Source organism: Amblyomma maculatum, chromosome 5, assembly GCF_055883805.1.
Source record: "Amblyomma maculatum isolate TAMU_Amacu chromosome 5, ASM5588380v1, whole genome shotgun sequence".
In the NCBI taxonomy this organism is placed as follows: domain Eukaryota; kingdom Metazoa; phylum Arthropoda; class Arachnida; order Ixodida; family Ixodidae; genus Amblyomma; species Amblyomma maculatum.
In genome coordinates this window covers 150,836,786-150,860,760 of record NC_139348.1, presented here as the reverse complement: position 1 = coordinate 150,860,760, position 23,975 = coordinate 150,836,786, and the positions used below count along the sequence as shown (strand labels likewise).

The 23,975-nt window shown below is 45.6% G+C and overlaps 1 protein-coding gene across 2 annotated transcripts in view; it reads right to left on the bottom strand.

The window, feature by feature from the left end:
- The window catches only part of LOC146189970 (glucose dehydrogenase [FAD, quinone]-like), a 39,300-nt gene extending 16,994 nt beyond the window's left edge, over positions 1–22,306 (bottom strand). The window contains exons 1-7 of one of the 2 annotated variants that reach the window (XM_084604696.1): positions 22,163–22,306; positions 21,737–21,858; positions 8,751–8,953; positions 6,545–6,731; positions 3,001–3,132; positions 2,297–2,421; positions 523–690 (exon numbers count right to left, since the gene is read on the bottom strand). In XM_084604696.1, coding sequence (XP_084460822.1) covers positions 523–690; positions 2,297–2,421; positions 3,001–3,132; positions 6,545–6,731; positions 8,751–8,953; positions 21,737–21,858; positions 22,163–22,203 — 978 coding nt within the window. In that variant the 5' untranslated portion in view covers positions 22,204–22,306. The other variant, XM_084604697.1, reaches the window with a different exon arrangement.
- Positions 22,307–23,975: the final 1,669 nt, after the last annotated feature.

The window sequence follows — 23,975 nt, the reverse complement described above, 5'->3', positions numbered from 1 at the left end:
TTGCGCCTACATTTTCAGTGTCAGAAAAGTTGACCCTGTATATTATCAGCAAGCGACATTTCTCCACCGCAAAGTATTTTTCCGGTGTTCGATTCATTAACTCCTACTCTCATTTGAGCGGTACATTGCATTACAGCCTCAAACTCTTCTTTCAAGTATTTAATTTCCTCTAGTGGGCACTAGCTACTCGAACCACGTACCCGCAAAGCTCAAATTTAATTTTTTTATCTTAACCTCCGGCACCGCCAAGCATGCTCTTTTGATATTGTGTACGCTTTATGAGCAATGTCTAGCTGACACCAGCAATCACCGGTAATATGCATTTCAACGACAAGAAAAAAAAAAACTTGTAGTACATGACGCCACACCTAGATCGCATTTTCAGAACTGCTCACCAAAGGCTCCCAAAGCAGCCCTCGGTGATTTTATGAAATTATTTTTATATTTCCTTTCAAACTGTCACAACGGCACAGAAATGGGGTAATTTTTGCTATAAAGCTTTTAAAATACAAAGCTACATACCTTCAGACGTTCGAGGTCTTCTTTGGGCCCTACTCCAGAAAGCAGTAGCAACTTGGGCGAGTTGATGGCTCCGGCAGACAGAATCACTTCACGCTTTGCAGCCGCGTAGCTGAGCTGGTTATTCCTGACAAAATTCACACCTGATGCCCGTTTTCCGTCGAAGGTTATCTATGAGGTCATGAAAGAAAGAAGCGAAACTTGTCTTGAAGCAATCTGATCTCAAAGGTGCTGTTCGTGTCCCCCGAGTCACCACTAAAGATTGCTTGAAAGGAAAATGGCTTTTCGCATTATAACCCGAAAACACGGAGCTAGAAGCGTGTGCACTCTACTATTTACGGATATGCTCTTAAAGCTGGATCAACACCTTCAATCTTCATCAGAAATCATTAAGTAGCAAACTTGAAAAAAAAAACGTCAAGAGAAAAAATATCCCTGTTGTTATACAGGTATCATTGTTGTTGCCAGGAAGATTAATTATACCATTGTTGTTTGATGCATGCACATATTTATTTAAATATGCGTGTTTCTAAGCGCTCCTTATTTACATGTACTTAAATATTTGCCGAAGGAGGGCGCACCGCTCTTAAGAACAGCAACTTGGGCTTCTTCGTGATTCCTTTGAAGCCACTCCATCCTCACTGAAGTACGGAGCCTTCTAATATTTTACCCTAAGCTTTTTCTCTTGTGAGAAAACTTGCCACATTAAAAGAACCAGTCTGGCGCTGTAGTATTTGCATGTGACAGCGAAGTGGTTGCAGGGCTATTCCTGCCAATTTTTTTCCCTCTTGCACACTGTGTACTTGCGTCAGATGAATGGTGTAGCTGCTCTTGGGATAGCTTGGTAAACACTACGTATTCACGGCAGACAAAGTGGCCTCTCGAAAATGAAAAGGCCAGCAAAATTAACAGAGCGTTTTTTCGAGCTCAGGCTAAATTAATGAACCTCTTCAAGAATTCATGTCACTGTCACCACCTTTAGCTTTGCAAACACCGACCATCGCGTTATGTTCGAAGAAAACAGCTTACAAATATAGTTATGAGCAGACCGGTCAGCTTACTCTGAAAGCACAAGATCGTTTGGCACGCTCCTTCTTTCGTTCCAAATAACTATCTTCGCATTCACAGTGCTGCACGTCGCTGAAGCTATTTAGTCAGGGCAACAGAAGACATACTTCTAGAGGCTGTTCAAAACTACAATTACGTAGACGTCAATTTACACCTGGGTATACAACTTCAACGTGATACCAGTGATGGTCTTTGTTTATGACCGGTTTTCCTTCCAAAATTCCAGTTATTCCTTGCGTGCAGATTAATATAAGAAAAAAACTACGAGGGACTTTAGCGACTAAAAGTAGTGAAAGGCGAAAGCCTGAGTGCCGCATTCTGCTACGCAAACAGCACTAATTAGTAATTAATCATTAATTAATTCATTACTTACTACATTATTCAATAATTCCATAATAGTTAAATAATTACCTAACAAGTTATAAATTTGTTGTTAATTCATTAATTAGTAATTGATCATTGATTGACATATGGCAATATAAGGAACGCATTCGCGCATATTGGTCGAGACCTTTATGCCATCATCCCGCCTCGACCAATCAGAACGCCGCGAAAGCGGGACACATTTTGTCCACAACAGCATGAGCTATTAAAGGCTTTCGCCTTAATATTGGGAACCCGCATCGTTCCCCAAGTGCCCTGCGAATTGTGCGTGTAGTGCTCTGAGTAACACTCTACTGTCATAGACAAGACACACGTAGGTGCTTACCTTTGTTGCTAAACTGCGCAGGCTGATGTGCAAGTTTGTCCGTTTGTCTTGTACCGGCAGCAAAAAGCACCTGTTGGCACTCCGCCGCGTGCCATTGGCTACGTTGGCTTCTATTCTCGAGTACCCTGCGAAGAAAGCAAAACAACAAGCAAAACTAAACTGGCATACTAGACATGCACATTACTCACGGTTTGAAATAGGACACTCGGAGCACGTGGCCCGTGGATGCTCATGGAACCAAGGTGCTGCATTGTGGTATAGCGCGAGGGGGAGAACATCTAAAAAGCAGAACTGCTCCTTCCGGTCGCCAATAAGCCGGCCTGTTGTTTACCACACTGCCTTGCATGCAGCGACGGCCACGCGCTCCGAGTGTCTTATTTCAATCCGTGAGTACATTACTCCTGTAATTTAGTGGTGAACCTCACGAGACGTCTGATATGGTACCGCGTAAGCGTCTACGAGGGGCCACATTGTTTAGAAACGCTTGAGGGATAAGACATGCGTGCAGCATGTTTCCTGGAGCGTACTCGAATATGAGCGCCATTTGAACACATATCTGGTGTACGGCACCTACTTTTAGTTCTTGTTGACTATGACATCACTTCAACGTTTTGATGGCGGTTTCAACTCAGTCACGTAACTGGAATGATATTACATTCGCTCACTTATGTCCTTCAGTTCTTTCGACATTAATGTCTACTCACCAGACTGCCGTTGTCCGTTATATTCGACGTAAAGGTACCCAGACTCCTGGCATGCCTTCAGGAAAGCGTCACTGAGGGGTGTGTGGCTGTTGGCGTAGTTGATGGGAATCTCACCCGCCGTACCGTGGTACCCTGCGCAGCAGAAGCATTTTTTTCCTTAATTTGCTTCGTAGTGACATCATAATCAGCAACAGCGGAAACAACTTGATTACGCTATGTGCAGGACAGGGACTACTCTCGTTGTCGTCCAGTAGTATCCCACGTTTGCGTCAGGTGCGGTCCTTCGCACTATCTAGCCAGATCATCAATTATCGCTAGGCTAAAAAGCCTTTCTTGGCTCAGGAATGGCGGGATCAGATTCTGTGTGCAGAAAGTGTCTGCCATAGTGGCACTTAAAAAACTCTGTCTTCCCCGGGAATCCCTCCGATCCCAACGGAGCAAGCAAACCCGTACTCCACGCCAGGCTCGGGAGAAACAGATCGTAATTCTGCTTGTCTAGCAAGGAGAATTACAAAGGCAAAAAAATAAAACGGCAAAAAGAATGGCAAAGTAGGGTGCGCCACTGTTCCTCGGCGGAGGCTATAATAGAAAGGGTCTGGATAGCTAGTGGACGTGCGACGACGACAGGGGAGAAGTAAGCGCGGCCGGCCACAGCCGCGCATCGATCACCACTGCACGTCATCTGCCGACAAATGCACAACCTCTCGCACCGCTCCGAAGACAAAGCGACGTAACGAGCGCATGCCATCGGCACCAAGTGGAGCTAGTGACCTCGAGCCGCTCTCCTGTCTTGTGTCATCTCCAAGGGCGCCTTGCCTTGCCGATGTAATTGCCGCGAACTGCGCTAGTCCGAGGAAGGGCAGCAGCACCACGACCGTGACCGCCTTCATGACGCGCCGTGGCTCTTTTCCGGTAAGGTCTTAACCCCGCATTCAAACCTCTCCCCCACGCACTTAAGAGGGGCCTTGCCGGGGGCGTTGCATGGGTGACGATATTTTGGAGGGTTATGTGTGACCTTGCTGCTTGATACTTTCAGGTGCCTAATCCTTTTCCTATCTGACAACGTCAAGACGGGTAAAAAATTATCAGCGTTTTTTTAAACAGTTCTTTCAGCTAAGCACTACAGTAGAACTAGTCCCAAAGGCTTTCGCCTTATCACTTTTAAGGGGTCTTAAGTGCCTCTCAAAATTTTTAACGTCAGCTCTACTGAGAATTCGCGGGGCTTATTTTGTAGCCGTGCAGTGATGCATTTTAGGCTTGCGAAGTGGGGACCTTCTGACGATTAAGAGGTTCAGATGATACTGCTGCCATCGTCAGCAGCATAATGCTCGGCTATACCACTCGAAAACAGACCTCGTGGATTGTAAACATTAGATCAATGCTGTAGCACTTTCCCATTCAAGGTCACTTCCCCTTACCTTGCAGCACACTCTTATCGGTAGCCATTTATGACAACTGCTCGCTACGAAGAAAAATCTACTCTTCTCTTTATTTCCACTGCATACCATTAGGCAAATCATGTTCCCCGACTCAAAGTCATCCCTTTCTCTCTCGTAACGCTGCTGTGAGGCCTTACATATATGTAATAGGTTTCTGCCACTGTCATTCTAACAACACACACATTGGTAAAAATGGAGAGAGAATGTGCGGCAGAGTGCGTACTATCTGTAGTGGCAGTGTAAAGTCAAGAGGAAGCACTCGAAGAAAAGTGGACGAGATACGATTTGCCCGTGGACATAAGTAGGCCAGTAGACATCGCTGGTTTCGGGAAAATGTTCTGTGGCATTTGCTTCTGGCTTTTTAGAGCGCAGCTCTTTGGCGCTCGTTCCTGGGTTTCGCGTCGGCGTCGGCCTCGTAACCAGCGCCTCCCCACTTTCATCCCCCATGTTCGAGCCGGCGCTTGGCAACCGAAGCCTCGCAGGAAGCGCGGAGCAGCCGGAGAACACAAGGAAAGGAAGGTTTGGGGGGGGGGGGGGGGAGGGGTCGCCGGAGGAAGCGCTAGCAGCGACTGTCTGATGCCGCTGCCGCCGCTAGCGAGTCAAGACAACGTGACCGCGTAGATAATAATAATAATTGGTTCACAGGAAGGGAAAGGCGCAGTATCTGTCACACGAGTTTGTGGACACCTGAACCGCGCCGTAAGGGAAGGAAGGAAGGTGGCAGTTAAAGTGTAAAGAGAGAAAGAGGAGCCGTAGTGGAGGCCTACGGAGTAATTTCGACCACTTGGGGATCTTTAACGTGCGCTGACATCGCACAGCACGCGGACGCTTCTTCGTTTCGCCTCCATCGAAACGCAGCCGCCGAGGTCGGGTTCGAACCCGGGTATTCCGGACCAGTAGTCGGGCGTCTTACCACTGTACTACCCCGGCGGGGCATGACCGCGTAGAGAAGCTGATTTATTTTTTATAGGAAGGGAAAGGCGCGGTAACTGTCTGACTTGTTTTCTGTGGACACCGCAACCAAGCCGTAAGGGAAGGGAGGAAGGCGGGAGAGAAAGTGGAAAGAGAGAAAGAGGAGTCGTAGTGGAGGGCTACGGAGTAATTTCGACCACCTGGGGATCTTTAACGTGCCCTCACATCGCACAGCACACGGACGCCTCTTCGTATCCCGTTCCTCTCGCTCGTAACGCGTCCCACGGCTGTGACAACCTCGCGAGGCACTTGTATAGATCTCGTCTTTGAGAATCAAGCATTGGTGTACCAAGTCGAACATATATCAGTCTATTTCTCCGACCACAAAGCTTCCTTCATGACTGTCAAGAACTGTTAGTGGAGTCTTTGTTAAAGGAATACGTGTGAAAAATAAAAAAAAAATTCTGTGATAGCGCATACATCTGTTACTCGATTTCTTTGCCTCAATCTAACGAAAAGGTGAAACAGCTCATTTCCTGCGCTCAAATTTCGCATTAGGAAGTAACGTAATCGTCGGTAATTTTTGACAGGAGATTCCTTCACGTCCAGTGCACCTTTCCAAGCAGTAAACTGTTTTTCTTTAGCTTTATTTATATGTTAGGCGTAACTGTTCCTATTGAATTCTCCTAACCCTGGCCACCAATGAAGACTTCTCTAGTGGAGACTGATACTATAGTACTAAGGCCGGAATAATCGTAAGCTATGGACGCGACCAAAATGCTCTTTAAGTAATTCAATGTTCAGCCTTGGGCGCCCGTCTCTAGTACAAATGTGCGGTTTCTTCTCTTCACACAAAGCGAATATAGACGAGGACTTGTTTTATAGACGCAGCGAAGTAGACTAAACTAATATATCATTTTTCTTTCCCTTTTTTTTATTCCCGCCACCATGGAGGGCGCAGAAATCCAGGCTTTGTCCGAGCTAGCATCACCTACTGCCATTCTTTCTGCTCATTTCCCGACGTGTAAGGTAGCCTACTGGGCGTCACCTAGTTAACCTCCCTTCCTTTCCGTTCTGTTTCTCTCTCTCCAGCTTGACTCTAATGTTCCCTGGCGTACCAAAACTCGCGCGAATATGCAACCTGTACAACTCAATGTATTGTCTTCGAAGTAAAATAAATACATTATACTCACGCCCAGGGTCCCCGACGTAGTAGGTTTCAATGCCCTTGAAGAAGGGCAGCACGTTCGCGTAGCTCCAGCCCTTGGCGCCATACTGGGACTCCCATGTGTCGTAGTCTTTGCGGTTACCACGCACAAAGCTCATCGAGTTGAGGACGCTGGAGCCACCGATGATTTTGCCTTGCGTCATGCCGGCGCGCTATGGTGAAGTAAGGAACGAATGGGAAGTATGACATTCCCTGTTAGAGGCTATGCTACAAAGTTCCGATATACGTCACCCAAAAAAGCCCATTGTGCACTATCTTCTATTAGTGTCATCTTCACAAAATATAAACCGAAATCGGTGGAACGCGTATTGTATACGTAACACTTATAGACGAGAAAATTCGCGGAACACTTAAGCTCCGTGTTTAAAGGTATAACGCGACAGCGAGCATTATTGGCTGCCATCTGCGGCTCTCCTTGCTGATAATCGTTCGCGTAAATGCCCTTTTGTACTCGCGTAGCGACTGATTCCTTAATTTCTCTCCTTTATCTAACACGTGCTCAGTACCATAGTGTCGTAAGCTGCTAAAACGTGTAACAGCGTTTGACTTAGATATTGAATACCCGCTCTAACCAAGTGCACCAACCTGCAGGAATGGGCAAGGTATAGGGAGGCGAGTCAGGACCTAAGGGCTACGAGTTCGATTTGCAGCTCACCCCTCATCTCCAAAAAGAATCCGAGCTGGAAGTTCTTGCCAACTTGGCCCTGTCTTGTAGCCTCGTGATATCACACAATCCGTCAACCAATCAGTGCCCGGCAATTTCACCTGCCAACTACACCACCTGCAGAGCCATGTAATTGACCGTTCAATCACAATGCCGGCGCTGGATAGTCTTGTACGCTGTCGCGTTGAAACGTAACTATGAGCACTCGCAATATTAAGTGCGCTTGCGCTGATAGCTGAGTGCAAGGGATAGGTTGTTGACTGCAGAGCATGTCACTGCTAGCCATTATGCGAAAACACTACCATTATTCGACCATCGTTATCAAGACACAGGGAAATTTATGGTTGGTTGGTTTGTGGGGTTTAACGCCCCAAAGCAACACAGGCTATGAGAGACGCCGTAGTGAAGGACTCCAGAAATTTCGGACACATGGGGTTCTTTAATGTGCACTGACATCGCCCAGCACACGGGCGTCTTGCTTTTCGCCTCCGTCGAAAAGCGGATGCCGAGGCCGGGATTCGAACCCGCGTCCTCGGGAACAGTATTCAAGCGCCCAAACCACTGCGCCACCCCGGTGGGGTAGGGAAATTTAGGAAGCATATCAGGCGTCATGGACAAATTCTGCCAGAACAAGCCGATTACGGCTTCAAGCGATGTAGATGTTTTTCCTAATATCCCATATTAGGATTCTCTCCCCTTGATCCGTACCCTGATCTGTTTGCGCTGCGGTAATACACAATATGTGTTTCCTTGTAAAATAGTCAGCAGGCTCTAGTCTCTAGTTTCCATCTTTTTCGCTTATCATTTGCACTTTCTAATCAAATCAGTCATCATTTAAGCACTATAATATAATACTTACATGAATCTATGTTTGCGATCCTTAATAGTTATCTTGTCTAGCTCTCATGATAATTTCATATTTAATCACGTTAATGCGAATACTTTGCTCCCTTTGTCTCATTGCTACATTTGCTTTTGCGTTTTCATGCACATGTTCCCATCTACTGCTTTTTCACTAAGGCATGGGCTAGCAACTTAACGACTTTGATCTGTGATTACTTGTGAACCGCAACAAAAACTGTAAAGGAGATTAAAGAATATTCTAGAGAACTAACTGGAGTTAAGTGCATCATGTAGTCTCACAGAACGCAGTATATCTGCTTATACCGGGACCATGACGAAACAAAAAAACATTGCAGGAAACTACTTCGGAGCAGAAGACGGCAGCTTCAGTGACAATGGAAAAGGAATTGAGAACATTCGGAATTGTGAAAGTGCAGACAGCTGAACCAAAGCCTCGAATATGAATTACCGTGCTATGTTACAAGCGAACGAGAATGAGTTATATATGCAGAAAAACATTTTTAAATTCTGCTGGAACTGGATGCTCTCTATGCAACAGACCTGTCTTTCCTCGTAGGCAGACATATTTATTCGCGAATTCATTACACCCGAAACGTTACGTGCGAACTCGTAGTGTCTTCATAGAATGTGCAACTAAACTCACTTGTTCTGGAAGGCTGAGGCAAGCGTCCTTTTGTGGCACGGTGCTGTAGCCCCACGTGTTTTCTTCGTTGGCTAGGAAGGGCGCGAAGAAGGGAATCTGCTGCAGACCCGTCTCTGGCCCACCAGCCTCCAGCAGAAGCACGGTTCGGTTCGGGTTCGCGGACAGCCGGTTGGCCAGGACGCTGCCCGCCGAGCCACCGCCGACTGCGCATGCGTAAAAAGCATTAGCTTTTGTAGCGGAAGCTCCACTATGCCATGCTTTGCCCAGGTCATCGGGTATAATTTGACCTCGGGTGCAACGCGTGGAACCGGCGGCTTCCGCTTCATCTACTGCTTCGCTTATTCTTCTACTTCGCACGACTGCTGCTGTTGCTTCTTCACACACCTGACAAACTTCATTTATACCTGTACATATATCGACTAATATACATTGCCTAACCGAATGCCACACAGCCTGCCAGTCTCCTTACCTACTCTTTCCCTCCACCGCCACCGCTGACCATCAGGGATCTCCTCCTGGCCCCTCCCCCTTAAAACACCTGTGGTCAAGACATGGCTGTTGTATCATTGCAGTTCTCAGACAACCCTGGGGTAGCTGCGCGCTAGAAGCAGCGTCTCGGGTGCGTTTCTTTGACGCTCGCAGGCAGCCATAAAATAGTTAAACGACCGCAAACCATGTCTGACCATGCTTCATCAAGCTTCTGCTCTGTAAACTAGGCTCGGGCAGGCTGAACCTCAGCCATTTTACAACCGCAACTACATTGTCATACATTGCCATTTTCCGGTACCTGCTGCTTATTTGGCTTGCAAGAGCTCAGTCGTGATTTTGCACATACCTACCTAATTGAAGACAAATTCTCTATACCATCTGTACTGTCGCGGCCTGAAAGGGGGCCGGGCATTTTTATTATAGCGTCTAAATCATTCATTTCTGCGACAAGCTTGCTCATGTTTACACAACCGTACCATGGGGTCCTGGTTGTCCGCAGCCTGCAGTAAAGTTATACATTTTGGTCTCTGCAACGCTCCTACGAACTTCGAGAGCATGATAGACATTCGCCTGCGTGGCTTCAAATGGACCACGTGCTTGTGCTACCTCGATGACGTAGTATTCTCCCCGACATTCTAAACCCACCACGCTCGCCTTTCTATGATCATTTCCGTCTTCCGCAATGCCGGTCTCTAATTGAATTTAAAAATAATGCAGCTTCGACCAACATCCATTTAAGGTCCTTGGCCACTTGGTTGACGCCACAGGAGTCAAGCCTGACCCTGGAAGAGTCCGTGCCATCCGTGATTTCCTAACTGCACGTTCCAGAACTAGTGTGCGCAGTTTCCTCGGCTTGTGTTCTTATTTCCCCATGGTTCATTCACAACTTCTAGACGTTGCCCGTTGGCTCACCGCTCTCCTCTAGACGAACTGCGTTTTCCTTAGGGCCCTGATGAATCTCGCGCCTTTCAAGTCCTGATTTCGGTCCTCAGCGCTACACTGGCTCTGACCCATTTCTACCCTTCGGCACCAATGGAACTTGAGCCGACGCAAGTGGCCATGGCATTGGCGCTATTCTTGCCCAGTACCAGCATGGCATCTCCCGTGTAATTGCTTACGCCAGCCGCCTGCTATCTTCTCCGAGCGCAACTATTCAATTACCGAACTGGAATGGCTGTCACTTGTTTAGGCGCTGACTAAATTTCGCCTTTGTTTGCTTGGGAGGCCCTTCTGCGCAATGACAGACCGCCATGCCTTGTGTAGCTTGTCTCCACCTCATTAGGACCCTACTGGGCGCACTTTTGCGCTTACAAGAATACACATTTGATATTGTTTACAAGTCAGATCGGTTGCATCAGGAAGCTGAGTGTCTGACTCGCCATCCCGTCGAACCTCCTGAATTACGTTACTGTACTGCTGACGACTACGTTCTGTCTATTACGGACTTTCTGCACATCGGCGCCGAACAGTCTTGAATTATCGACCAACTGTGCACCGGCGACACCGATCCTTCCGTCAGCACGTTCGTGCTGTGGGACGATACATTGTTCCGACGCAACATGCGCCTGGATTGTGCGGACCTTTTGCTTGTCGTCCCTACTCATCTTCGCTTTAATGTTTTAGCCAAACTTCATGACGCCCCTACAGCAGGGCACCTGGGATTACCACGTACATATGATAACGTAGGATGGCTGCTTTTCTAGCCTGGCCTTTATCGCTCTGTTGGCTCTTATGTTGCAGCTTCTGACCTGTACCAGAGTCGCAAGAAGCGGCAGCATCAGCCTAGTAGTCATGTTTAACCAATCGAAGTTTCTCGTGGCCCATTTTCCTGCGTCGGTATAGACCTCCTTGGGCCTTCCTCGATATCAACGGCTAGGAACGGATGAATTGCGGTCGCCACTGATTACACCACAAGGTACGCTATCACGCGAGCTATTCTCACGAGCCGTGCCCCCGACGTCACTAATTTCCTTCTTCACGACGTCACCCTGCATCATGGAGCTCTCCGTCAATTGCTTGCGGATCGAGGCCCCTGCTTCATTTTAAGGTTGTTGACCACTTCCTGCGGTCATGCTCCACCCATCTGACTTTCACGACAGCCTATCATCTTCAAACGAATGGCCTTACTGAGCGCCTTAACCGAATGCTTACGGACATCCTGTCAATGTACGTTCTGACCACCATCGTGACTGGGACGTCAATTTACCTTTCGTCCCATTTGCATGTAATTTATCCCGTCAAAGTACAACCAGCTACTCACATTTTTATCTCCCTTTTGCCCACGACCCTCTTCTCCCTTTCGACAGTTTGGTGCCTGCTGAAGACTATGTCAGCAGTTATGCTTTCGATGCCATAGCACACGCCGACGCCGCCCGAAACATTGCCCTGGATCGCGTCAGGGCTTCCCGGATGGCCCAAAAGCATCGTTACAATCATCACCACCGAGATTTACGCTATTCCCCTGGCTCCCCTGTCCTCATTTTTCTCCGGCCTGCCCTGTGGGCTTGTGCGAGAAGCTCATGCTCCGTTACGTAGATCCCTACCGCATCTTGTAGCAACTTGGTGACGTGACCTACATGACGACGCTCCTGTCTTTCACGCCAGGTTCCACTGCACTATCTACACAAACTGTCCATGTTGCTCGTCCTAAACCCTACTGCTTTTTTTTTTTTGTTACGCAAGCTTGCCATAAGGCATATTACAAAACCTCATGTAAATTATTTTCCGTAAGGAACCGGAGAAGGTTCCTTCTCTTATCATTGTCAGTGAGCCATTTGGAGAAGTCCTCTTCCTTTCTTGCGGTTAGTCTAACTTCCCACAGAATCTGTGTCCTTGATGCCCTTGTCGCTGCGCAAGTCTACAGCAGGTGGCGAACATCCACTTCTGCAGATGGTGTGGAATACTTCGGGCATATGGTGGGTCTGATCTCTTCTTGAGATCCCCATGGGCATGTTACCGACAGTGTAAGGGCCGCCCCAGATCTTACCCTTCTAAGGGAAACCTCCTCCAATCTTGTTAAGTTATGAGAGAGAGAAAAAGTACACGGGGGAATGAGGGCACATGTACTTTTCCTTAAAGATGATGCTTAGATCGGAACAGCGGAGCGGGCATCAAAGGGAGCCTGATGAGAAGGCCATTAGTGTTTTGAACTTCGTGTGTGAGGTGCTCAACTTTTCTCTGCTCAGCGTTCTCAGCATCGTCTTGTGTCCAATGTATCTGGATGTGTATCTTTGTTTTTTTATTGAGTGCATTGATTTCCTGGATTACATATAGTGTCTTTGTCACTTTCTTCAGTTGTTTTAAGGTGGCTAAGGAGTCTGTATAGATGTGGGCTTCTGTTATGGAATCTATTTTGCTTTTGCTCCTCGGTTTAGCAAGCACCGGGACCGTGCTTGCCCCGCGGGAGGCAAGCACGCGGGGGGCAAGCATGGGGTTAGTGTTCCGCTATGTAACCGAGATGTCGGAAGACGACAAGGATGTTTTGAGCGCTGTGTCGAACTAGTACGACAATGAAGCTGAAGCTGCTGTGTGATATGCATTAGTATTCCAGAGGAGCTCCTGACTTTGAAGTAAGACTCTTACTGCTCAGGAATGCCCCGTAAAATATTCCTGTCGTATTTGCGAAGCCCTGTGCGAATTGAGGTCATGCTACCTTATGCGAATTATATGTTTACATCCCAGATACACGTGGTGCAAAAGCGGAAATTTTTGCGTCCTTCGACAGCACAAACAACAAAAATGATGGCACGCGCAATGTCAAACGCACTTAAATGTGCAGCCGCTGCTTCGAACACACCATCGCATTGGGTAGCTGCTCCTTAAAATACACGAATCGCATTGCCTCGGACGCGGCAGCTGCTCGCGCACGAAAAGAAGGCAAGGCCTAAAAGATAGGCACAATCTGAAACAAAGATATAGTGTGAATTAATACTGAGACGAGTCTCGAAAGCAGTTTTCGAGTTTTGCATCTCAACAGGCTCCCTCCCCCTCCCCTCCCCGGATACATGATAAAAACAACAACGTTACAGCTACTGATAATGATTCTATAGATGGTTCATATTGCCCTCTTTTGATGCGGAAGTTACCATTAACGATGGTATGGCTTTCTGTTAGGACCCCAAATGTTCTGGCAAAAAAAAACGTTTCCGTTAAACTTTGGGCGAAATTCCTAAAATTTTAAGTGCATAAAAATTCGTGCATTTTACGGGAAATTTTGAAGGCTCGCTCTGCAGGTTGGCAACCGAAATGATTTTGATTTAGCGTAATGATTTCATTATTTGTTGGTGATAGTGACAATTGATTTCTTTGTAATGACGTGAGCAAAGGGCGTCTCGGATGACGTTTGATGTCCATGAGGGTAGCTCAAAATCATGTTCTTTCTAACCGATGGCGGAATTAGCAGCTGCAGTGCTGCAAAAACCAGTGCTACAGAAAATGTTAATTCGCAGGCACCCGCAGCGCTTGACGTTTCTCTTACTGTAAGGTTGTTCCACAAAACATAGTTACTAATTTCGTATAAAGTTTTCTTTTGTTTCGTTTGTCGGGTTTAGCGTCTTAAGGAGGCCCAAACTATGAGACGCCGTAGTGGACGGCTCCGGAATCAGAGGTTCTTTAACGTGCAAAGGCATCGCACAGCACGCGGGCGCCTTTCTTTTCACCTCCTTAAGAAAGCGGCTGCCTCTGCCAGGATTCGATCCCGCATCCTTGCTTACGTACGTCGAGTGCCCTAACCACTGTACCACCACGTTGGTGATTTTGTACAAAGTAATCTAATAATGTTCCATCCGGCGCTTTGTCGATCTGCCTCACTTTATTCCAGAACCTTTACATGCTGGCGAAATCGCAGGCGTCTTCTTTTACTTTACATTGGCAGTAAATCATGTCGAGATAGCGACATAAATGGTGACGACTAAAAAGAAAACCAGCATCATAAAAGATCAGGCTCCCACACGAAGTTCACCAGCCACAAGTTCACAAATGAAACACAGCGTGGACTCCTGCCCAGTTCCAGAAAGTTAAAAAAATAATCACAATGAACAGACAACTTCAGACAGACCTCTACAGACGAGGACACATGTTTCTATTTTCCTAATTCTGTAGTCGCAAGAGGAGTATTAAAGCGTTCAGGCAGGGTAGAAAACTTCATGCCAGAACTATACTCAAGGCTTGTGATTGCTAATTTCCCAGCATGATCTTCTTTGTGCAGGTTAATACCTCCCACACAAGTTTTTCTTCGAGTACTGCAGCCATCTAAAGATACATCTTATATACATTGCCTCTTACTGAGAAGAGCGAAGAGATGTTTTACGTATTAGGAATAGAGACGTCATCATACATTTCTGCGCAATCGCATTGTGATATCACGTTTCCCTGTTTACTTCCTGCCAAGACGGGACTTATATATAACAGCGATGTCGCTATTTCCTGGTTAATTTTGCACTCCTAATTGTCCGCCTTTTCCGCAATGTTGCTTTCATTCAACAAGTGTTTTACTCTGTGCACAGCACTATCCAGGCATTTATCCCTCCACCAATAGACTTTAAGGGTGAAAATGCTAGCATATAAGCTACGGACAAAACGTAGCCCTACACCGCGCCAGTAGTCGATGTCTGCTAGGTAACTTTTCGTGCACAGATCTTAAAATAACTTCACTGTAGGCTGCACCAAATGTCAGGCAGTCTTCTGTTCCATTTTCTGTGCACCTGTACACGTGTCCACAGCTGTGTACAGCTAGAAACAGGCACATGACATGGCCACACAAACGTCCACAGCGTGCGACATGAAATAACGCAACGGCACATGTACACATTTTACGTCTATTCTTGGCTGAAGTCTCGTAATGCTACGCATTTGACAATCTGTTACATGCAACAAACGTCTATCAACTTTCCATGATTGTGCGTTGCAGCATGCAGCCGCCACATCCTGAAATCTTCCATTTGGAAACACTAAGGTTATAGCTTTGGGACACTAAAGTGGGGCAGGGCACAACCGGAACCGAATGGGCGCACAGCGTTCTTATCACTCCCAGATGAGAAACCTTTCGCTACACTGAAGCGCTGCCGTTGTAATCTATGCGCAATTGCCACGGCTGAGCAGCAGCGTCTGACCCTGCAGAGAAGAGCGTATATTCGCCACTGAAGGACCGCTTTTCAGCGCGTGGTACGTACAATTGTTGGTTTTGTTTTGCGACGCAGGTTATTCATAGCTTAATAAGACCATAGTAGCACTGCCAAAGCATGTTTTTATATTTTAATGTGAAATATTTACTTGTTCTATGCGAGCAAAGCTGGAGGTTGTGGTGGTGGTGCTGGTGGTGGTGAAAACTTTTAATGACAAAAAAAAAGGCAATGCAGGCCCAAAAGGGCCTTTTACATAAATGAAGTCCTGGGATGTGCGCTCTCGGGAGGGTCCTAAATATACTCGTGATAAAAAAAATAGGTTTACGTCATCAAGTGGCCATATGAGGGATCACCTCTTGACTGTTTCTCGGTCATTTATATTCTTCACGTTGTTCTCTTCCGTATTCGTCTCTGTTTTTACTTGACCGTTTGTTGTTGAGGAGAATCTCGAGATGAATAATTGTTATTGCACTTCCGTGTCCTCAAAAAAGGCTAGTGTCCTCAGCATTTGAAATTGTCGAGATCAATGTGTTGAACATTCTGTTTTTTTTTTTTTTATTCTGGGAAAAGATATTAAAAGATGAGACTAACATTTCGGCATTCTGACTTCATGACTGTGGCCAATTCATGGTTTAAAGTTAAGACGAAGCTTAAGCTTTCTCCTATGAAAATACTCGAATAGCGTCTTTTCGTGTTTTCACATTAATAGATTAGCACAGGGTTCGGCAGTGTTCAACGTATTTAGTTGCCATGTTGTTTGGCAAAAGGAAGGCACAGTATCAGTCTCATTTCTCAGTGGACACCTATATAACGAATGGCGACAATTGGAGGCACAGGGTTGTCCAAAACTTCCCAGGGAACAGGGTCTGAATTTAGGCACTTAAGGTATTTTTCCCCTACTCCCTTAAGCGATAGTGAGTTTTGGGAGCGTTGTAAATGGCCCACAGCAAAGCTCAGAATGGAAACTTTTGAAGGACCTTGTACATGCCTAGTTGGTTCTAATACTTGTTGCAAACGAGCCTCGTTCAGCAAATACATGCTAAATGAGAAGCTGAACGGTATGACGTGCGTGCAACTGCGCGTGTAGCAGAATTCTACTACGTGAGTCTGCAAGACTATTGCTTTGCTACCTGTTAATTATCGTGTTGCAACCGTAAAAACGCCGACGTCGGATTATCTGCGACAGTCACGTACCCTTACCCTAAAGATTCACAACTGAAAGTACAAATTCGACAATGTTTGCAAGTTACTAACTCAGCAACATAGAAAGTGTGAGAAATTGATACAAGTTAAACAAAGCATCAAATGTAAGCAGCAGGCAAGATATCCCTTTATGTTACTTTGGCCATTTGTATTTTAGTGTAAATAGCTATATAGGTTTAAATAAACCTAACTACTATCGCAGGCAAAACAGCAGCTTCAGATCTTCTACTGGAATATTCAAGATCTTAAATCCTCATATTCATCGGAAACTTAACTGTCCTCGATGAATTAAGGTAAAACTTTTTTTTTTTTTCACAACTCCACGTTGTGGCTTTTGATCTCGTACGCGTGCGGAACACCCCTGGCTACTGCTGATGCTCTACTCGCGGCCATTGCTGAACATTAGAAATAAGTTTCACCCTATATGATACAACACTAACAAAGGCACACCTTTAAAACCTTTATATTTAATTATTTATTTATTCATGAATATGGATAAAATGCACACCATCGTCAGTAATACACCTGTGAACCCTTAAAGGCAAACGCATGGTACAGCGGCTCCATTCTGTGCAAAGGTACATGAGGGTGTCCGGATGCTGTCATACTTCTTGAAAAACTTGACTCGTTCATGAAGTGTGCCGTCATTGTCAAGTAAAGTATTCATGTTTTCAAATTAAAGAAAAATTGCAGCTGCGAGGGTTGAAATTACGGCCATAATTTGGGCACCATAGTTTCAAAACTAATTCAGTTATTGTCGCTCAATTGTTGAGTGCCTTCGGCTACAAATGGCATATATAAGGTAAATGAAGAATGTGGATGCCATGGGCAAATATGCGGCAAGTGTACGATTATGGTTTATAGCACATGCAGTTAAACACCCCAAAGCGACTGCTGCTATGATGGACACCGTACTGTAAGGCTCGGTAAATTTCCATCGCCAGCCGGGTTTTTGTGGGCAGTGGTATCGCAGGGTATACATGGGTGCATTACGTATCGCTTTCACCGACACGCGTTTACCGAGGCCGTAATAGAACCCGCGTCCTTGGGTTCTGCAGTGCACAGCCCTAACCACATAACCACTGTGTCGGCCCATTTTGGTACATTATCAGCCCGGTAGATTTTGCCACACCCTCCAGTGCAGCATTCAACCTCGTTGCCTTTTTCTGACGTTATTTATGACACGTGCATAGGAATTTGCGGTAATCGGTCGGATTGAAGAATTTTTGCTATTTGTTTCGTTTTCAAAATATTATAATGGGATGAACGTGGTTAACATCAGAAATGCAATTCCACTGCGAACAGGGGAAGAGAAGCCGTCCAACTAACATCGGGTGCTGCGACTGCAGTTGGAATGACTTAATGGCACCCATGCTTTGCACTCATTTCAATGAGTGCTAAGGTGGAGCTATAGAAGCAAACACGCACCTTTAAGGTTGTAATTTTTTACACCTCTCTAAGAGAAAACCACTAAAATATGTCAATTATTTCTCAAATTCCAATGGCACAGATCAGTTCTACCTAGAAACATCAAACCTGCAACTAGAACCCATTATTTCGAACATATTACATCCATTGAAAGCACACTTTATGAACAGCTTAAAAGTTTTTCGAAATGTCTTAGAACATTGAGCACTTTTTGAACCTCAAGGAACTCCTACGTTTCAATATCGCATCAGCGGTGTTGCTGTGTATATTTCAACCTTTTTCAGAAAGAAAATAAGTTTACAGTACTAAAAAGGAGTCTTTAATAGTGCTACGCCCTTCAGCGCGCATTTTTGCTGTATACAGCACTACAGATTATTCGTGCCTCCCATAAAGTAACGTTCGAACTCAGAAAAAGAATCGTTTCGCGTGCCGAAGTCCATCTACAATACTGTGTCAAACGAAATGTTGTGTTTTGAGATATAGCATTTGGCGTAAGATGTCATATTAAAAAACCGATTTTCCACTATATAAAGCCTTGATGCAGAAGAAAAATAATTGTTTGGCGCCCATGCTTTTCTCGAGATAGTGCAGCCTCAATACTCTAGCCTTCTAGCGCATGCATTTACGTCTACACAGCTTTTTCTAGAAAGAGAGAGCTGCTCTTTCTTCGAACCCTAGTAAGACTTCTGAGCGATCGACCTAGTGCACGCGACACGTTTCATCACGCAATCTCCATGACAAGTCATTATCGCAGCCTTACTTTAAAGTACATTCTGCATACTATCAAAACAACGCATGGCTCCCACTCGACGGAGATTACTTCCATGCGATCACGCTTGTAATTTACATACACATTATCCTGTTTTTCGGGCCAATGTATGCCTCCTGTAAAATCGTTGTTACGCTAGTAAGGCGACGGATGTGAGCTCACCATGAAAGTTTCCACGCAATGATAGTTATATTTATTCTTTTTTTCAACACTCTCCTTTCGAGTATTATTAGCCCAGAGCCTAGGAGTGAAATTTATGCCATGATAGCCACTTTCGATAGAAATTTACTAATAATAAAGATCATGGTTGCTAAACATCTCGTTTTAAGAGCCTCCAAGCGCGCAGTTTAAAAGTTCCTTTTCTCTACATCCAAGGAGAACTCATTTTTGTTCATACCTCGACAAGTACGCTCAACGTTTGCATTTTGCACTGACAGGGTTAATGCGAAACTGTCTTTGAACTATACGTATCATTTCTCGTACATCTCACATGTACAACTGAATTTTCCTCTGTCGAGTGAGAAACAGCAAACTGTTTGCCCCATCAAGAGCAGCGACCTTTTGCTTCCTGTTTTACGTCCAGCCGTTTAACCTAACCGACGTCACATCCTCTTTCTTCGCGACAACAAACAACGGCGCAGCAACTTGGCGTGTCATCGTCGGTGAGCCAACGACATCTTATCTACTTCTTTTCACACCATGCGGGATGTGGTCGGTTGCCGCTGGCTCCTCCGACAGCCCTCGCCCACAAGCTGAAGGCTCGAAAGAATGGTCTGTAATAGGCCAATTAGGTGCGCACAAGCTGCGGCGGCAGAACTGTTGTATTTAAGTGGGCCCCAGATTTATTAGGAGACTACAACTCGAAGGCTTAGAAGGGTTCTGTGTAACTGGGCATTACGGCAAGCAAACTTTCAACAAAGCATTATTTCTGAATGTGGAATTGGGAGCCTAAAAGCTGTAAAAAGAAATCAGTGGCTAAAACTTCGGTAACTGCTTGACTCAGTCGAAGGCCCAAAACAGTGGTCTATAATACAAAGTGAGGTGTGTGAATGGAGGACAAAGGCTTGTTTAAAATCGGTAGTGAAGAGTCTGAAGCTTGAAGAAGCGAAAGGGTGTCTCTCAATGAGTAACTAGTTACGTAACAAGTTAGGCCAAATATGCATGACTGTAAAATCAGGTCTCACAATTTTGAAGAAAAAACGTAATAGGTAACCATGCCCAAAGGAGTTGAATAGGCAAAATACAATTAAGAGTTATCAGTTATCAGCTTGAGTAGAAAACATCGCATAAAGATATAACTTCAAACTCCTTTCATTCCTATTAACATTCTTTATTCATAGTTAATTCACGAGAAAATATGAAAAGAGGTGTTGTGAAAAAAATAAAACATGTCCACCAGCGAGGACAAGACTGGCGCAAACCTGGAACAGGTTTCTTCGAAGAATGGGCGTATTACGTACTTTGGTCAGCACAAGCTGAGAATTATATCAAAAGATAGGAAAAATATAATGATTGGGAGAGTCCCGTCATCGTGTCTTTGAGAAAAGGCACTTTACTATTGCAAAAATTGGTTGACGAGTCATTGATACAGTCTGTTGTTTTCTTCTTATAAAATACGCTACGAGAATTACGAGACCACTACGAGACCACTGACACAGCGACCTGTCTACCCCATGCACTCTGGCACATCTCAAAAGAAACTATACTCCGTTTCATACATCAAGTGCAACACTGCCAAAGCTACAGCTCTTGTTCGCGCTCCCCGCATCCGCGATGAAAAATAGTGCCTGCTCTTGACAAGAGGAAGTAATAGTTGCTTTGTCTGCAAGCTTAATACATCTTACATTTGCCGTCAACACCATAAAAAGCACCTTATTTAGGGAGTAATGAGCGGATTCAGTGAATTTGCATGTTTTGTTTGTCGTTTTCGTTCGTGTCGCGTTTTCGCTGCCCCGTAACAGCTGTGCCCTCCGCGCTGCGCTACGCAGCGACCTCGACTGCCTCTTCGGAGCGGATTTTTTTCTGTAAGATCCGCACTGCGAAGATGTCGAGGCACGCGAAGCAAGTTATTGCAAACGTGTATGCTCGGAATAGAGCCCGTTTCCGCAGAAGCCACTCGGTTTCGAAGCGAGCGCGTAGTGATGCGATTGCTTTCATTTCTTGCGGACTACTTGGGTAGCTGTCGCTGCGTTGCACCTGATGTATGAAACTGAGCATAATGAACGAATACGCTAACCACGCTGTACATACAGATTCTTGTGCTGCATGCCACAGTCAAGTAACTTAATTTTGGTGGAATACATTCTAGTACATGCTTATAATAAGCGATCCTGCTTACAAGACACCTAGAAAACCAACAGGATACAGTGCTTATTTCCTTCTTTTTTACAGAATGTGTAGTCTTGCGCACATAGAAAACTACTTCCTTCCTACTGGTTTCGCTATATATATTAATATTTTGCCAGCCCAACCACGTGAAGAAAACAAGCGTACGTGCCTAAATCATTAAGTCGAAGCGTGAATGCGTGGCAGGTGATACACAACTTTTTAGAGCATTCCCGATAATGTTCTTGGCAAATGCCTTTCTTGTATCATTCAAGCGTCAGACTTCATAATAGTACAGCGCTTTTCGTTAAAAAGGCGATAAGTACCCTCTCCCACATTTTTATCTACTTCTGATAACCATCTGAGCCTCTGCTGGCAAAAATATGTCAGTACCTTCTCAGAATAAATATCAGTTTAGATTTGCGCTCGTCCCATCTTGCTCAAAAAAATGGCGCGTTTTCTGAATGTACGAGCAGGCTGAAAAGGTCACATGTGCGTATTACTTTAGCTAGTGAGGCCTAATGCATCAGGTCTATGTTAAACACCTAAATATGATTTCAGAACAGACCGAATTTTTCAACAACGTCCACAAAGCAAATAAAAAGCAAGGGTGGAGGGCCAGAACACTTAAAAGATGAAGTAAAGCATACCGATGATGTAGTCGTAGCTCTCCAAAAGCTTGGGTTCCTCACCTCTCGGCGATAGTGGCACGCCATGGCCAACAGAGAGGACGGCGACGACCAGTACTATCGTCGCTAGTGGTAACACGTGCCTAAAAGTCAAACCGCTCATATCTAAAAGCTACACGCTGCGGAAGCAAAGCAGAACCTTAAAATTGCGCTGAGCGAAACTAGAATAAACAAGTAAAAACTTGGATGAACGAAACAGTAAAATGAATCAAAAACGCGGAAATACATAAACACGAAGCTACCAAAACTAGGGCGATGGGATGCTCCTTCGCCGCAATGAACACCTATTCCACGCGCAACTCGCTGCCTCTAGCTTGTTACGGAAACGCCGCGACACCATTAAGTGCCGCTAGAACACATTGCCGGCGACAGAATGGGTTGACGAACCTATATATATGTGGCGGGAGGGTTCCCCTTTTCGTTTTCATTTGTTTCTTGCTTTCGATAGGACTCGTGCGCGCGCACTTTACGCGATACGAGCACCTCGGCTTAAACGGCGCTGAGGCGGGTAGCACAACGACTGTTGGTAAGAGTGCGGGGTGAGGACGCATTGTGACGTGTACGCTACAAAGGGAGGAGGATGGGAGGAAGTAAGGGAGGGAAGGGGGACTTCCTTTGCGCGCACATGTGCTTGCCCTCTCACGCTCGCTTCAGTTCCGCTGTGTACTATATAGCGCGGTGCAATGCGCTGAATGATAGCGAGGAAGCAGCTGCGACCAGATCCGTAGTCCGCAACCTGCCTTCTCCCTTCCTCAACCCGGTCATTAACAAATCTGCTTTTTCTCTCTTTCCTCCTTCTATTGGCAGCGTCGTTCCACGGAGAAGACGATAACGCTGGACAAGAATGATTCCCTGAGCAAAAGGTCTCACCGGCGCAGAACCCCCTTTCAGCCCGTGTCAATTGGAAATCTGTTGAAACTCGGCCAAATCTTTCTTTTGCGCGTGCTCTGTGGAGAGCGAAAGTGCTTTCCCGAGTCAACATGAGGACGAAACGGTTTTCCTCGGAAGATAGTTGAAGCTGCGGTGAACAACCCCGACGAAGGACGGGTATTTCGTATAGAGTGTAGAGTGGTAGTGGCAAAGAGTTTACGGGAGGGGAAGGCTTCCTTCTGAAGCAGACACTTCTCGGGGCAAGGCCAGAGCGTGGCGTGTTTATACCTAGAGGCTGCGAGCTGCATGTCGTCCTCGCGACGGTATTGTGTGATCGCCCGGGTCGGCCCTGATAGATTATCGCTCATCGGGTATGGAAAGCAAGCACCACAATGCTGTCAAGAGATAACGGCTCGCTACCTTGGACGATGATGGCATTGGCACCGTTCCTGAGTTAATAAAGTCTCTCGGACGCCACGTAGGAGCTCGCGTTGGTTTTTGGCTGCTCTTGCACGTGGGGCTTGAGAATGTGATGTTGCGCAAATGGAAAAGAGGAAAATAACAATGAGGAACGTCCAGGCGAAGGTGTCATTCACCTGTGTTCTCACGGTCATCTCTGATTTGGTGATTTCGCAGAAGAACAAAAAGGTGACGCGAACACTCGAGGCCATTTCTGCCATTGCCAGCAAGGTTCAGTAACCCGTGTAGAGTTCAAGCGAAAACATATACCTCAAACGGATAAAATTCACATCAATAGGAGAAATAATTGCATTTTTTGTTTTTAAAATATTTAGCCTGTTTATATAAAGTGCATTAAATACTTTTTTCCCCTTTCGGGTGAGTTATTGAGGAGCTTTCATCAATTTAAGTTGCATTAGATCCCATAGAAGCCTCTCAATGCACTGCACGAACGTCTTTGTATCTGCCCTAGATCATTGATCTCTATGCAACGGCCGAATATTGCAATTTAATCCGAAAATTTTCATTTAGGGCCCTATTTTTACTATGCCAACTTAGTAATGAATGTAATATGGAAAGAAAATAGGCAATCTTCGGTTCTTTAAATTTTGTACTGAGCAGAACACTTTCTTTTCTCCAAACTTTACTCAAAATTTCGGAAAAAGCAACAACGCGTAAAGTGATGCGCTATCGCCCTAGATCAACATAATATTGGTTTGAGGCCTGTTATATTTTGCTTATGCAGTTTTATAAAATTGACATGATTAGTAGCGCAAGTTATAACGTACTAAATTTCACTATTCTAGAAAACCTGCAAAAACCGCAGAAAAGAATCCTGACAAAAGAAGCAGTGAGTGTACTGTGCTTTGTA